The 16,207-nt window shown below is 40.7% G+C and overlaps 1 protein-coding gene across 6 annotated transcripts in view; it reads right to left on the reverse strand.

Annotated features, from left to right (window-relative positions):
- The window catches only part of SLC35F1 (solute carrier family 35 member F1), a 391,058-nt gene that overhangs the window by 38,378 nt on the left and 336,473 nt on the right, over positions 1–16,207 (reverse strand). For all 6 annotated transcript variants that reach the window (XM_032339696.1, XM_032339699.1, XM_032339695.1 and 3 more), the window contains 3 exons: positions 7,442–7,601; positions 2,333–2,489; positions 240–292 (listed from right to left, as the gene is read on the reverse strand). In XM_032339696.1, coding sequence (XP_032195587.1) covers positions 240–292; positions 2,333–2,489; positions 7,442–7,601 — 370 coding nt within the window. The remainder of the gene's footprint in view (positions 1–239; positions 293–2,332; positions 2,490–7,441; positions 7,602–16,207) is intronic.

Raw genomic sequence — 16,207 nt, forward strand, 5'->3', positions numbered from 1 at the left:
ACTAACGGCATCTTGACGATGATAATGGGCAGTAGCTCAATTAGGAAACATTAGAAATCATGCAGTTTAGTCTCTTACCGTGTACACAAATTCCTAAAATGACAAGGGATTTCATTTTCCTTTGTCCTTTGCATTCTGAATCCTTTCATGTTTCCTGCCTCACACCCACCCACATCACTCTTCAAACGTATCCCTCAGGTTTACTAAAAACAGGATTTTTAGGTGAGCAAAGATCTTACCTATTTGCCAATCCCAGGGCACCTTTAACAGCTCCTTGTGCTCCATTATGGCTCTGCAAATTCAAAGAAAACAGACCCCATGAGCGAGATTATAATGCGTCCTGCCCTTTTTTTTTTTCCCCTTATTTTTTCATTTATCAGATTTGTGCAAGTCACAAAACAACCACCAAATTGCAAAAACAACCTTGGGCCAGGGATAGGGAAGTCTGCTTTGGCAACCTGAGGTTCCTCCCTGCAGGTGCGGCGAGGGCATGGTGGCATTCCAACCTCCCACTGGCCTTTTCCCCAGAGAGTCTGCCTGAGGGCCTTGATTTCTTCTTGCTTAGATGCATTCTGACAAGTCAGTGGTGAGGCAGGGAAAATTTCTGTGCTTGCAGGTTTAATCAGGGTTTTTTTCGAGGTCAGTTTTCTGATTGAGGGTTCTCTAGGGCAGTGGTTCTCAAACCTTAAGGTGCCAAAAAGCCATATGAGGAGCATGTTGAAACAGTTTCCCATGTTCCTTCCCCAGAGATACGAGTTCGGCAGATCTGGGATGTGTGAGGGGGGCAAGTTCTCCTGTGGTGCGGCTGCTGCTGGTGAGAAAAACGCACTTTGAGAACCACAGCTCCAGAAGAGGACCAGGAGGGTAAACTGGCCCTGCTCCACCAGAAATATGTTGGTTGGGGCGCACACTCAACATACCCCATTTGACACACACAGCCCTGTGCCACTTTGATTTTGCCAGCAGTGGCGCTGAGGGGCTCTAGTCACTCAAATGGACTACAATGGAAGCAAATGAGTGCTGGATAGCTGTGGATATTTTTTGGATTCAGGAATAAGAATCCATAAAACGAGCCCTCTATCTACAAAAGGTTGGTTATGAATTGTTGAACAGGGCAATCTCTTTTCCTCTCACAAAGTTGAAGCAACAAATCTAGGAGCTTTAAAAATGCCATCCCACTTTCAAAATGAATCAAAAATAAATCCTTTTCAGAGACCCTCCCCATCTTCGTGCCCCGTTTGCTATGGGGTTTCCCCCCCATGTCTTGGGATACGAAGATTTGGAGGATTCTTGGAAACAGCCTATTGGCAAAACATGTTTAAGGCAATGCCAAAATACCTTCCATAAATAATTTAAGATACTGAATTGATACAATGACAAGGCACTTGCCTTATAGAAAGGGATTTGGTGAAAGCAGACTGCGGGCTGTACTATCCATCTTCACCCCTTACGTGAAACTAAAACATATGGTCCTTCTTGATGGAAAAGTGTGCTTCGTTTGACACTTATTCTCACGATGATTCTGAGCCACTAGTCTGTGGTGACACATATACATCAAGACAGGTGGGGTGTTGGGGCGCCTGGGTGGCTCAGTGGGTTAAAGCCTCTGCCTTCGGCTCAGGTCATGATCCCAGGGTCCTGGAATCGAGCCCCACATCGGGCTCTCTGCTCAGCGGGGAGCCTGCTTCCTCCTCTCTCTCTCTGCCTGCCTCTCTGCCTACTTGTGATCTCTCTCTGTCAAATAAATAAATAAAATCTAAAAAAAAAAAAAAAAAGACAGGTGGGATGTTTTGGACTTTCAGATGCTTGATGAATGTCTGTGTTTTATCTCCATATGTTTAAGGACAAGAGAACACCAAACTTCTAAGAGATGAATTTGAAATATGGTTCCTTCAGGCAAATCCTTGAGCAATAAAAGAATGAACTTGTGAAAGGACAAACTTACACTGTGAGCTTTCTAGCAGTTGTTGTCAGGAGTAAACAGGTGTCCCTCTTCAGAAGTGCATCCAATCATGGCATTTATGCTTTGCTATTCTACTTCTCTAAGTAAAACCACTGGCTGGTTTGGGAGAACTAGTGTACTTCTACTGCTTTCTTGTAAATTGTGCTCAGAGTCCACTAAGTGGTTTTCTAATAATTGATAATAAGCTTGTTTAGTTTTGAAGAAGTTTACTAAGAAGGATGCTGAGTTTTCAGATTTCATGGAGGAGGTTAGTGAAAGGCTTCCAGTCTTGATTTTTATAAAATAAAGCAACAAACTGTACCCTAAATGAAAATAATTAGAATAAGCCCTAAGAGTATCTACTGTCTGAATTTCTTATCATTTACTCACAATTGAATTCCGCTGAAAAAAGCCCCAAAGAGTCCAATCATCCCCAGAAATTCCACTCGACTCAGGGTTCGGATGATGTATTCTTCCCAGACGTTGGAAATACCATATAACGTGGCTCCTCCTAAGACCAGAAGGTCCCCTACCAGCTTATTTTCCCCTAGAAATAAGAAACACAAATGCAGCTTCATTAAAATTTTCTTAATGAGAATCTGGCACCAGAAAATTGAACTTCCTTTGTCTATTCTATTCCAATGTTTTTACAAAAGTCCGGTAATTTGCCAACTGAGATCTAGTAAAGCATGTTTAACTGCACTCCAGATAGGTTCTGGTATAAAAATCTTGCCTGTGTATGCCCAACCAGAAGTCTTCTTTTACCCCAAAAAGCGACCAGTTGCTTCTAGGATGCACCATCTCTACAAAGCCCCGTGTCTACTGTCTATATATATGTCTAGGAATATATGCTAATACATGTACATGTTATATTTGCTGCAGGGTGCTTTCCAACAGTTTAGTGAACATGGTGTAGCACAAACAGAGCTAGTCTGAATTTTCACCCTCTGCTCTACAGGGAGAGAAGCTGTAACAGAAGTAGTCGGGACTCTTTATTTTGACTGTGGGCAAAATATGTCCTTGCTTAGAAAACAAGAGTGAAAGAGATTATGAGTTGAAACTTTCAACTCCCCTAAAGTAAGTAATGCAAGAGTGAAAATATAGGTAATTCACTATTACATTAATATTTTCTTATATTTTCATAAAAATGTCTATTTGTTTTAAAACCAGTTTTGGTTGGTTTGAGTTTGGCCAATTTTTAATAAGTGCTACACCCCACTATTTCTTATCATTAGGCAAATTCTATTCTAGGAAGTGTGAAACCAGGAAGGAAGAGTGGACTTTAGCAGCCCATGAGGGCTTGTACTCAAGTAGTCTCCAGCTCTGTCCTCCTGTACAGCTCAGCATATGGGAGCATGGGAGGCATGAAGCTCCGAGGCACAAGAGAGGCCAGATGGGAAGGGTGCTCTCTCCAGCATGATTCTAGGGAAGGGGCTCACACCTCAGGGTAGTTAGCCTTGGATTCCCAGGTTGGCTGGAACAACTAAAACCACAGAACCAGGTTTTCAGTGTTCATTTGGAATCACTGAGCATTCTCTAGGTAACGACTTCACAAAAAAGAATCTGAGCTGGGCTTGGGGAAAGACCTCTTCATTCATGCCTCTGCAGTGACATTGGGAGAATCTATATTTACAGGCTCCCCTTGAACAATGCAGGAGATAGGGGTGCCGACCACCACACCCCAAACCCATGGTCAAAAATCTGCATATAAATGTTGACCTCCCAAAGACTTAAAGACTAATAGCCTACTGTGGACCAATAATAAGCCTACGGACTTACCAATAATATAAACAATTAACACATATTTTGTATATGTAATATATACTGTATTCTTACAATAAAATATGCTGAAGAAAAGAAAATATTAAGAAAATCAAGAGGAGGAGAAAATACATTTACAGTGCCATACTGTATTTATTGAAAAAAAAAATCCATGTACAAATGGGCCCTTGCATTTCAAATGAATGCTGTTCAAAGGTCACCTGTACTCTTAACCGTGTCACTTTTCCTAAGGCCAATTTCCACTCCTGGTAAGGATCACAGAGAGAAGAGACACTGAAAGGTGGGAGAGCTTGCTGGAGTCAGCATCCTGGAAAACCACTACTTAACCACCAGATGGAGAAATAAATGGTGAATTAGACTATTCTGGAGTGTTGAAAGACTATTCACATAATTTATGAAAATGAACCCATCCCACTGAATATTTTTGAGTTTTAAATGTGACCAACTGCCTTGTTTTTCTGGTACTCTCTTGTTTTTAGTACCAAATTCCCTCAACTCAGGAAACTCTATCATACTGAGCAACCCGAGACAATCATTTCTCCTAATTCACTGCAATAGAACAGCTGTACCTTTCTTATAAGGGTCATGATTATAGAGAAATAAATACAAGTGCTGTAGCAGAAAAAATACTGGCTAGATTCACATCTAAGCCACACCATTTAGTACTGGTGTGCCCTTGCACACACTTCTCATCTCCATTAGCCTTGATTTCTTCAGCTGCAAAAGTGAGACTAAGAAAACTTTCTTTGCATATTTAGGAAAATTAAATGTGATAATGCATGGGAAAGTGCCTTGCACCAAAAAAATGGTCACTCTTTGTTTCTGATTTAATTAAAATGTTCCTCCTTGGATATGTTTTCTCTTCCTTGAAATAACTACAAAATCATGTTTAATAATAAGAAAAAATGTCATTATAGGTATCTGACATCTTTAATAAATGAACTAAAAGATGCAGTAAAAGTATTATAGTCGAAATATGATCATAGTGGAGAGCAAGAAATATATTTATCATAAGGAGCTGTTCTAATTGAGTTTCATCTTAGTCTTGGGACTTTCTCCCACTTGTACAGCACACTCCCCAGGCACCGAGGCAGAACCTCCTAGGGCCACAGACTGTGGGTGCCTTCTCTCCACTTCTATCTGCGGTGGGCAAAGCTGTTGGCAAAGATTCCTCAGAAGCATGATTCCTGATATGGACATTTTGAGCCTGCTGCTATCTGTGACGTTTCCTTTAGCGAGGCTTAAATCAAAATGAGGAAGAAACATCCTAACAAGAAGAATGAGAGCAATTACTTAAATTATAATGAAGTCAGAGGAACTTTGAACAGGCCGTTATCCCTGTGCTTGAGGAGAGAATTTTCAAAATCCCAAGCTAAGGTGAACTGTGGTTCGAGCAATAAAAAAAGGATGAAGTCAGTCTCTTTTCCTATGAAAAGCTCTTGATTGGGGGATGATGATTTATATTGAGTTGAATGCCTGACTGAGGTTCTGATGAGTGACTGAAGTATTTCAAAAAATTTCTGTCCCTGGTGAGTAATAACACTGATCCAATTCTACTGTCAAGGTGAAAACAAATGGACTATTTTGCATAGTGATGCACACCACTGTTTATAATAGATTGTCCTTAAAACCAGACTGTTTTTTTTTTTCTTTTTCCAAAACATTTTGCGTGACAGCTTAAATTGCTGCCTTATTTATTTTGTCTAATATATTTTATAAAATAAGCCCTTGGATCCTATATTTGGGCTGCCTTTAGAACACCATACCATGTACTTGGGCCCCCTTACTTTAGCGCAAAAGGTACTCCGTGATGATAAATTTTAATTGTTAACATGAAGACTTCACATATCACAAAAAGGAGGGTGCTGTGAGACTTAAACAGATAAAACCTGCTCTAGTGTGTTTGAGCTACTCTGCATTGTTTTTTAAAAATTATTTCTTTCGGAAGATCCCCAAATGGACTTACTTTCTTTTCTTTAAGAGTATCACTCCTCTCCTAATACTGCGTTTGAAATCAAGAAGATATTTTTTTGTTCCTAGGAGAAGTGAATACAGTCTAGTGAAATCAATTCAATTTAGCTTAAACATTCTGGGCTTTGAACATTCAGATTGTCAGGGCAATGGTCTTCCTTGACCAGGAAATGCAAGATGACAGCAGGTGGTCCAATGGCTAAGGTTCAGCAAAGCAGAATTTTCATAAATAAGGGCAGACGGTTCTGCTTAGTCTATGTTTCTGTCCTTCCAGTAAAGCACAGAAAGTGTAATTAAATTATAACTTCAGAACCACTAGCCACATTATATCAGACAAAAAAAAAAAAAAAAAACTATCTGATTTTTCCAAAGAGATTATCCATATCAGGATCACATGGGCATAGAGCATGAAGCTGGCCCTTTCACATGATATCTATTGATATCCCATGAACCAGTGTTTCATAGAAAAGAATCTGGGAGAAGCTGGTGTGTGTATTTTAGCCCATCTGTTAAGGTAGGGTTGATTATGCTGTGTAGGCAGTGGGTTTGTGAGGACCCCAAGGCTTTCTCTCTTTTACTCGGTGTTGTATCTTTAGCTCCCAGAGATGTGGAAGAGGGAAAGAAGCCCCCCCCAGAGTTCAAGAGCCTTGGGTTCTATTCTAGACCGGCTCTGGTAGCTCTGTGACCTTGGCAACTTGGCTTCCCCGTATCTTAGCGTTCTTGTGGGTCACAAGAAGTTGCTGAACAAGGTCTGTTTCAGCTACAATGTTCTATGATACAACTTGAAAATATAAAATGTATTTATTTCCTACACTTCCTCCAACCTAGGCACTTCATACAACCTAGGTTCATTATGACAAACATCCCAATTTTGATTATCATCTAATTCCCTAGAAGGAAGGACAAGTCCAAGAACTATAGAAATGGGAATACTTTCTATCCTATTCTTGATATTAACAAAGGAGGTCATTTTTTTCCCTGTTCTTCAAAACCTTATGTAGCATAAGAATTTTTGTACATTTTGAAGAACTTCAAGGCTTAAAAAAGGTTCCTCTGGAAACCATTCTCATCATCCTGAATCAGGATCCCCATCAGATTTATTGCAATTTGATGAGTAAATCCTGAAGCTTTACCTTATAGGTCTACAAGCTGTGATTGATAACCACAAATCCTTCCTACCAAAAAAATAAACAAACAAAAAAAATCATGCACAACAAGACTAAATTTAGCTTCCCCTCCATAAAAACATTATGTAGTCTCAATCTAGTCTTCAAACTTCAAATATCCACTCTTAGCTTATATACCAACCTTCACCCAGTGGTTTGAGAACTCAGTCTTTCCTTGACTTAAGAAAGAAAGAGTTGGAGGGTCAGGCTGGGGCAGGCCCCTGCACTTCAAGAGAGGACCACCAACACCAAGTCTAACCAGCTGGTTTGGGCCAGGCAGTAATGACCTTCCAAAAGAGCCTCCAAATGGGTCCTAACCCCCAATTTTAAACACCATCTGAATGTTTCTGAATATATGCAGAAAGAGCAGAAATTTTGTATTTTGCCTCTTTCATTTACTCATGAAACATGGATTAAGCACATCCCACATGCCATATTCAAGGTGCTAAGGAACAAACATGACTCAGACACAGACACTGGGAACCCAGCTTCCTTGTTCCTACCCTACCACGAACATTCCACATCTTGTCTTGGCCTCACACATATGGGCACATAATGGGGCAAACACCTAGGGACTCACCTGCTCCCTGATGCCTTCCCACGAGGACATCCGCTCCTGCCATGCAGCCCATTCCCAGGATGCAGACCACGATGCCGAGGAAATGCACAGCCTTGTACCGAATCAGCAGGAAGAACCAGGAGAGCAAAATCACCACCGGGATCACAAAGCAGTCCAAGAGCTATAGGGAAGGAGTGAGGTTAGCAACAATAGGATGTTCAGGAAGAAGTTTCCCATATAATAAAGAAAAATAACTCAACCTTGTAGAAAAGGTATTTCCCCTGAACCTGAGTGTCTGTGTAGACCCAGAACTGATTCAGTTAAACAGACTCTGAAAAAAGCACAAACTACTTAAACATCTCCCCAGCTGTGAGGGAAAGGGCAGAAGGCCAATGGATAAGACAGGATGGTGGTGAACACCTGTTCACCAACTAGGTGAACTAGGTGAACTAGGCCAACTAGGTGGGGGCAGGTCTGTCTCCCATCTTTCTCGGTGCCCAGATGCCCCCAGAACACCTCACATGAGGGAAGAACACGCGGAGCCGTTTTAGGTGGTTCCACTATTTTAGGAGTAAATTGGGATGGGAGGTGAAGAGGCAGAGGTCTTACCATGTTTTATAAATTACTAGAATTTAGACAAAAGTTGAACTTAAATTTCTCCCAGATAACTGTCTCCTTGCTACTTGTAAACATATTTTTCTAAATATAAACACAAAATGACTCTCAAGTTTACAATACTTTAAAAATTCTGTTGTAAAACAGAATAAAGAGGGGAGGGAATAAAGAGGATAGAAAAAGATTTTTATTTCGTTTCTTACATATTTTGTGCTAATAGTGAGATTCCACCTGACATGGAAGCCCCAGGAGTGGGTAGAGAGTTGGCCCTAATCATGGAGCAAGTTAACGTGGTGAAATGAGGAGCCCGTGGTGACTGGAGTCCAGAGATTTGAATTTGAGTACCGTATCCTTCCTCAGAGTATCGGGAACTCAGGCAAATTACAAACTCAGGAAGCCTCATTTTCCTGCTAGTATAATGAAGAGACTAACTCACTGACTTCCTCCAAAATGGACCGAGAAGCTTAGACATAAAACATGAGAAAACATTTTATAAATTACAAGGGTCTCCATGCTGGTCTGTAATCGTGCTTCCAAACACATGCTCTGGGCCCCCCAGAGCAGGTTGTTTCTACTCCATCCTAGTAAAACACAGTGATCTTTGGATGCTCCAGCAAGGCAGGATCTCCACTAGACAAACTACGTCCCACAGGACTTCCAAGTCCAGGTACCAAATGAGAAACTGGTGATTCTGTCCCACTACCCCGTACCACTCCTCTGCTAGAATCCTAAACAAGTGACTTCAGCACCCCAAGTCAGATGCAGGGCAGTGATCCCTGTACTCCTCCACTCTTACTGCCTATATCCTGTCAATTACCAAGTGCTGCCAATTCCATCTTCTAAACATCTCAAGTGCATTCATGCCACTCTCTCCCATTTTTGCCACCTGGACTAAGCTGGCATCCTATCTTACCTGGAATAAGCCTTTCTGTCCTGTCTCAGGGTCTTTAATCATGCATCCCCCTTCCTCTGGAATGCCCCATCTGAATTCCCAAACTCCTGCCCCCTTTTCCTTCAGGCCTGCACTTATATACTGCCTTCTCAAGGAAGCCTCGTGGGTTCCTAGGCTAGGTCAGGTCCATCCATGCTTTCCTTGTGTACTGTGTCCTTTATAGTGTTGATTGCAACAATACGTAATGAGTACAGAATTATTGGCATGATGTCTGACTTCCTTATGTGTCCAGTGGTCTATGAGAGCAGGACTACATTCTCAGTACCCAGACCCTGCTGTGTTCATGAGAAGAATCCCAATGATAGTGACTGAACAAGTACCTATAGGATTTTTAATGATCAGTAATATCCAAGATTCATTAAAGGATGAAAAATATTTGTATATTTGCAAAGCATGCCTGCCCATCAGCATGACTTTGGGGACCATAAACAGCACTCAGAATCCTCTCCTTCCCAAAAGGTTTTTGTGATTGGCAGACTCTCAGGGTTCTTTGTCCCTTGGTCTCCTTTGCATCACAAGCAATCAGAATTGTAAGCTTCCCCCCCCCCCCCCCCCCCCCCCCCCCCCCCCGCCAGGAAGGGCCCAGTGAATGCTGAGTAAGAGTCTGTTGCCTGGGGTCTGAGTCTATAGGTCACAGCACTCCCCTGAGGGACTCTGTATTGGGGTGGAGGCTGCTAGCATTGCCCAATAGCACAGGCTTGCTTACTGCACAGTTAATTAGCAAGTTAATGATCCTATTTGATATGGTAAAATGCTCTAAGGCAGTTAGTACAACAGGCTTCAAATGCCACTGAAGTATATTAGGAAATTTGAGTTTGCCAGTGAAAATTATTCATTGGACAAAAAAAAAAAAAAAAACAAAACAGTTGGTGTGTCTTGTTTTAAAAATTAGAAATGATTGAATCAATAGTTGAAATATTTAGCTACAAGCTCCACAATTTGGATTTCATTGTCCAGCTGGAAGCCCTTGGTCAGTGGAGCTGAGGGCTTCTGTTCCTGAATTATGAAAGGCTAACCAGGCCATCGTTCAAACTTTGGGGAGGACTGAGTGAGCGTTTTTGGTTCTCAATGTCGTAAGAAATCCCAAAGAGCTGGATGAGTTCTGGGATCTATTCCTTTAATGGGTTGAACTGAAAAATCCTTATTTGTACATGGCTGGTGGTCCTATGGATGGGGAATACCTTTAAATGGAAAAGGAAAGAATAAAGAAGTATACAGTTCAAGCCAGGGTTTCTGGAATATTCAGCTAGGGAAGCTTGGTGCCCAGCATACAGTGGGGGATCAATAATGGGTGGCTGAATGAATTAATGAATGGACAGGTACTTGACTTGGTATCACTGACTATAAAAAGGACATTAGGCCTAATTCAGGCGCTGCTGGCATTTTGGATGGGGCAGTGTAATAGGCAGGATTGCCCCATGATCTCTGCAGGGCTTTCAGCATTGCTGGGCACTGGCCACTAAAACAAATGCTCGTATATACTTACAATTGCCCCTCAGTTTAGAATCAACTAGACTCCCCCTACTGCCTTTATTTAAAAGCTGGGTACTCAGAAGTTTCAAGAGATGAAGTGATATGCTCAAGGTCACTCAAACTGTTGTTATGGGGGGATAATTATCTTTTTTCCCCTTCTCTCTTTACAAGGTTTTATTTAAATTCCTGTTAGTTAACATACAGTGTAATACTATTTTCAAGTGTACAATATAGTGATTCCATACTTCCAGACTACGCCCGGAGCTCATCACAGCAAGTGCTCTCCTTAACCTGCATTGCCCGCTTAACCCATCCCCCCACCCACCTCCCCTTTGGAAACCATCAGTTTGTTCTCTATAGTTAAGAGTCAGCTTCTTGGTTTGCCTCACTCTTTTTTCGCTTTGCTCCTTTGTTTTGTTTCTCAAATTCCATATATGAGTGAAATCACACAGTATTTGTCTTTCTCTGACTGACCTATTTTGCTTAGCATTATCCTCTCTAGCTCCATCCATGTCATTGCGAATGGCAAGATTTCATTCTTTTTATGCTCCGAAAAATCTCAACGGACACGAAGAACACCATGGAAAGAAAAGTGTTCATTACAACCTTGGATTTACATCTTTTTTATCCAAAAGATTTAAACAAACTCTTCCACATCATTAGTCTTTAGATGCTACCTGCCAGAGAGGTCTATGATCCCAAGTTGTCTGAACTATTGATGGAGGCACTGGGGCATACCATGCTCAGTGGGTGGGGCACATTCTCTGAAGCCAAGGTGATAGCTCCAGGATTATTATTTAAACTTGGTAGCTTTAAATAACATTTACAGTAGGTTTTACATGTTATTAATATTTTGCTTAGTTTGTATTTATTTATTATAAATATACAGTTTGCAAAACACATTATTTTTACTTTATCTCCAAAAATAGCACTTGAAAGGAGTTATGATTATACACTTTTTATGGGTAAGGAAACTGAACCTCCAATAATAGAGCAAGTTAGTGCCTCCAATAATAGAGCAACTAGGGCGAAAATACTAGTATTTGGACTCCTAGGCTTCACAGAGTTAAAGTGCAGTTTCCAAAAATTATTTAATAATAACTAAAAAACTGTGTTGACATTGCTTTTAGGACAACAGAAGTTAATATTAAATAACTTTATATATATATATATATATATATATATTTTTTTTAAGTACACATTGGAAGATCACAGCATCATTTAACTTTTTCTCCTCTCTCAGCCTCCCTGTCTTTTCAGCTTCAGCCAATCTCTTAACACTGGATCTTTCCTGATAGTCTTCAACCACACATGGTTATGCTCTCTCCTTAACACACACACACACACACACACACACATACACACACACACACACCCTCTTCTTGCCAATACCCACTCAAGCTTCTCTCTTCCTTTCTATGCTAAGCCCATTTGCCAACACTCCCCAGACCACCTCTCTCTGGATTCAGACATGCTCAATCTGGTTTTTATGCTCACATGTAAGTCCCTCCTCTCCTGTAACATGGTCATTCCTCCTTCACTATATTTTTCTCCACCATCTCACTCAGAACCTGGGATTTTTTTTTTTTTTTTAAGATTTTATTTATTTATTTGACAGAGAGAGATCACGAGTAGGCAGAGAGGCAGGCAGAGAGAGAGAGAGGAGGAAGCAGGCTCCTGCTGAGCAGAGAGCCTGATGCGGGACTCGATCCCAGGACCCCGAGATCATGACCTGAGCTGAAGGCAGCGGCTTAACCCACTGAGCCACCCAGGCGCCCCAGAACCTGGGATTTAGTAGATGACCAGTAAATGCTTGCTGAATTAAAAACAAAACAAACCAAAACAAAACAAAAAACCTTTTCTACCCTTACTCTGTCCCTAATTCTGCTGCTCCCATGACTTTGTTGCTTGCCATCGCACTAATTTTATTTAACTTATTTCTTGTATGAAATAAGAATTTTATCCCTTCTACTTTACTTGATGTGTGTCTATCTTTGTCATGTGCATATTTAGTTGATATGTATCTATGTCTCTACAATATCTTTGTGAGTAAATGTAAGTGGCTGAACTCAGAGCCACTATATAACTTGACTAGTTGAGTCCTATTACACATGGATGATTATGATGATACATTTCTGACTTACACAGAATTTCACTGTACAATCACCAGCACATTAATATAAGTTCTGATTGTTAAATGTAATCATGATACTTAACTCTCAAAATTAGTGCAAAATGATTAAATAAGGAAAATAATGTAAATCCTGTCCCCATGACATATCCCATAAGCACGCAAAGTACAACAATCTCACTTGTGGTACGATACACCGTAAGCCTGCCACTATCACATATACCATTGGATTACTGCATCCTCTCTCTGTGTTGTGTCTCTAAATCTATCTCACCTTCATTTATTTGAAAGAGAGAGAGAATGGTGCATTTGAGTTGGGGGAGGCAGAAGGAGAGGGAGAGAGAACCCTCAGGCAGACTCCCTGCTGACTGCAGAGCCTGATGGGGGACTCCATCTCCTAACTGTGAGATCATGACCTGAGCCAAAATCAAGAGTTGGCCCATCAGCCGACTGAGATACCCATGCGCCTCTAGTATTTTTGTTTGTTTTAATCAAAACAGAAAATGTAGACAGTCACATAGCACCTAAAGTAAATGGTATACTTAGGCTATTGTTAAATTTTTCTCTCAGTTCCACAGTTTCACCAAATTAATCCAAAGTATAAACAAAATTAATTTTATTTTTAAAAAGAATCAGTAGCTTTGCCTGGAGGTACAGCAAAAGGCCAGTAGGTTACTTCTTTCCACTAGAAGTGATTTCTTCCAAAAGACCAAATTTAAGACTTAGATTTTATCTCTTTCAAAAAGTTACTTTAATTTATGAAAAGGAACAAATACCAGAGCATCATAAGGGTCATAAAATTAGCTTGTCATGCTATTTTATGTTTTCTGACTTGTGTGCTTACAAGCTTTGCAACATGATGATGATGAAAAATGTAGGTAACCTGGATGGGAGAATTGCTCTGCAAATCCAAAACAGGCATTTCAGGAATCTCCCTAGAATTTACATTTTGTTCTATAGACTTAAAGACTCAACATGGCTTGTCCTTTAGCTCCATCTTATGGACCTTAAATATCTTCAGAAAAACTGAGTCACTCTGATAAAATATCTATATTCAGAGGCTTAGAGGTTGTCTTTTGTGGCTAACAAGCTAACATTTCTTTAATGTTGAATATTTCTGGTTCCAATCACTTACTTCTGCTCTCCTCTAGAATCTATCTGGCAGAAAATAATAACTTGACCCATTTGGATTAGCTATTTTTGTAGGTCAAATTGGTTGAATATTGACAGTTCCTCTTGGTCACCTAAGATATCCAAAGAACCAAATGGAGATTAGATGCCAGCTGTATTAACATTAGATCTGGTGTGCAGAAGACAGTCTTGCCTCCTATTTCCCACTTCAATTTTAACTTAGCCTAATCTTTCTTAGGCAGATATATCGGCGAAAACAGCCACCAAGCTGAGGCCTCTTTCTCAGGGGTCCTTCTAGCATGGGACAATCCACAAAGCAGGCAGAAATGAAACATTAGGATGACAGTTTTTTTCCTCCTTTTTTTTTTTTTTCTATTAAGACATATCAACCCTACCAAGCAGTAAAGTTCCCTATTGGATATTGAATTAGCAATTTCCTTTTTAAGGTGAAGTAAGGAGGGATGGAGAAAAAAGACAGTTTTCTTCCATTCTCTCAGCGTTTAGAAGGGAATGGACGTCCCCCTGGGCCTGAGTGGTATCATAGGGAAAACAGGAGTTCCTGCATCTTCCTTCTATACCATTTTGGTTTGGCTAACATGTACGTTCACATAAATGTTCATTCCTTGATCAAAGTTCTACATATCGTATTATCAGTCACAAAAATCTCTAGAAGGAGAAAATCAGCATAAGATGTTAACAATGGTCATCTTTGGATAAGATAACTGGACTGTCACAATCCCACCATTTCAATTCTCTGTGGTTTCCAAATTTCCTCTCTTGAGTATATACAGCTTTCAAAATATATACAACAACACATGTTAGGAGAGTGTAAAAAACCTACAAGAGTCAGATCAGTCTTTCTCAAGGGAAGCAGATGGTTTGTAAAAAACTTAAAACAAAACACAAAACCCGCCACCCAACTGCTCCCATTCCAGTAGAGCATAATGAGGAGGTGATCTCATCCCTCTTTCTAATTGTCTGCCAAAAAGACTCCTCCGCCAGCCTCGGGCTCCTCATTAGTGCTCCCCTCCGGCTATTCACAGGGAAAAAGCTCCCCTCACGTGGCCCAGCTGTCAGAGGCTAAACATGAGGCAACTACCGAGGTGATTCCAGGAAAGAGAACATTTCCCTACTTTCCCTTCCTCTGCTTCTAATTGGCAATTCTCCCGTGTTTCTAAAAGTGATATATATTATAAATTCATCTCCGGTGAGTAAAACTGAAGCATTAACAGAGAAAGATCTTAAAAAAGGACAATCTTCAGTATCACAGACACAACAAAAGTCCTTTTTTGGCAGACAGTCCAGCTGAAGAGAGTGGGGTATAAATTTGGAAAATGCACATTCATACGAAATCAAGAACCACTTTAATTCAGTGGCCTGGACACGTACCCATCCCCGGAGCATTTGAAAAATCCAACTGGGAATATCTTTCATCAGGAACAGGCTTTTCTGGTAGACACCCTCCTTCCCTCCACCTCTCGGATTTTTTTCCTCTCAGAGTTATTCTATTCATAACACCTCCACCCCTATACCTTAGGACCTAATGTTTAGGTTTTATTGTCTTGAAATATTCATATTAAATGAAGACATATTTCCCTCATGTTGCCCAAGAGAGCCAAACTAATAAAATGTGTCCTTGTGCTGATTATATGACAGCCATATTCCAGGAAATGTCCTATTTCCGAGACTTAGAAAAAGATTTTCACCAAACTACTTTTCTTGTTACTACCGGTAAGGATTTAAACGTGTGACTTTTCTATGTCTCCTTGTGCCAGTCCATCAGAAGAACTTCCTAGCTGTTAAAATACATTCACTTTGCTTCTTTGGCTTCAGCTCTCAAAGACAGAAAGAAAGAAAGGGAGGGGAAAAAAAGATACTACCCTGCACTGAAAATCTGGGACAGGAACCTGGAAATCTAGGTGACCCCTGGAAAACAGATAATTAGGAGACATGTACTCCTTAGCTCTGCTGTAGGGAAATCTATCTCAGGTGAGAGCAGAGCTTGTCCCAAAGGACAAATTCCTTCTGGATGAGCATCACCGGACTTTGAATCAGGTTTAAGAATAAGCTGTGATTATCAGTAAACTGGATTTTAGAAGTAGAAAGCAAGGAGTTCACATTTACTGAATGTCTACCATAGAACAGGCAGAATGCTAGGTTCTTATTTTTCCCATTTTACAGATGCTAAAACAGAGTACTGAAGTGATAGGTAACTTACTACAAGTCACACAGTCTTAAGTGTCAGAGCCAAGACGATCCCAGGTCTGCCACTCTTCTTGTACAAAGTGAGTATAAGCAGTCCAGTCCAGGTGGGGTAGAAACTATATTGGATCCGGTTATAACAACACTGGTCTAGGCTGGGTCAGCCTTGACTCTGTCTACCAGGCTCCTGTGCTCTTTCTTACCCTGAGAGCATGTTGGCAAGTGGGCAAACTCTGAGGGTATTGAAAAAATAACCACTCGTGGTCTGCACTTTTTATATTAA

This window comes from Mustela erminea, chromosome 4 (assembly GCF_009829155.1).
Source record: "Mustela erminea isolate mMusErm1 chromosome 4, mMusErm1.Pri, whole genome shotgun sequence".
Taxonomy (NCBI): domain Eukaryota; kingdom Metazoa; phylum Chordata; class Mammalia; order Carnivora; family Mustelidae; genus Mustela; species Mustela erminea.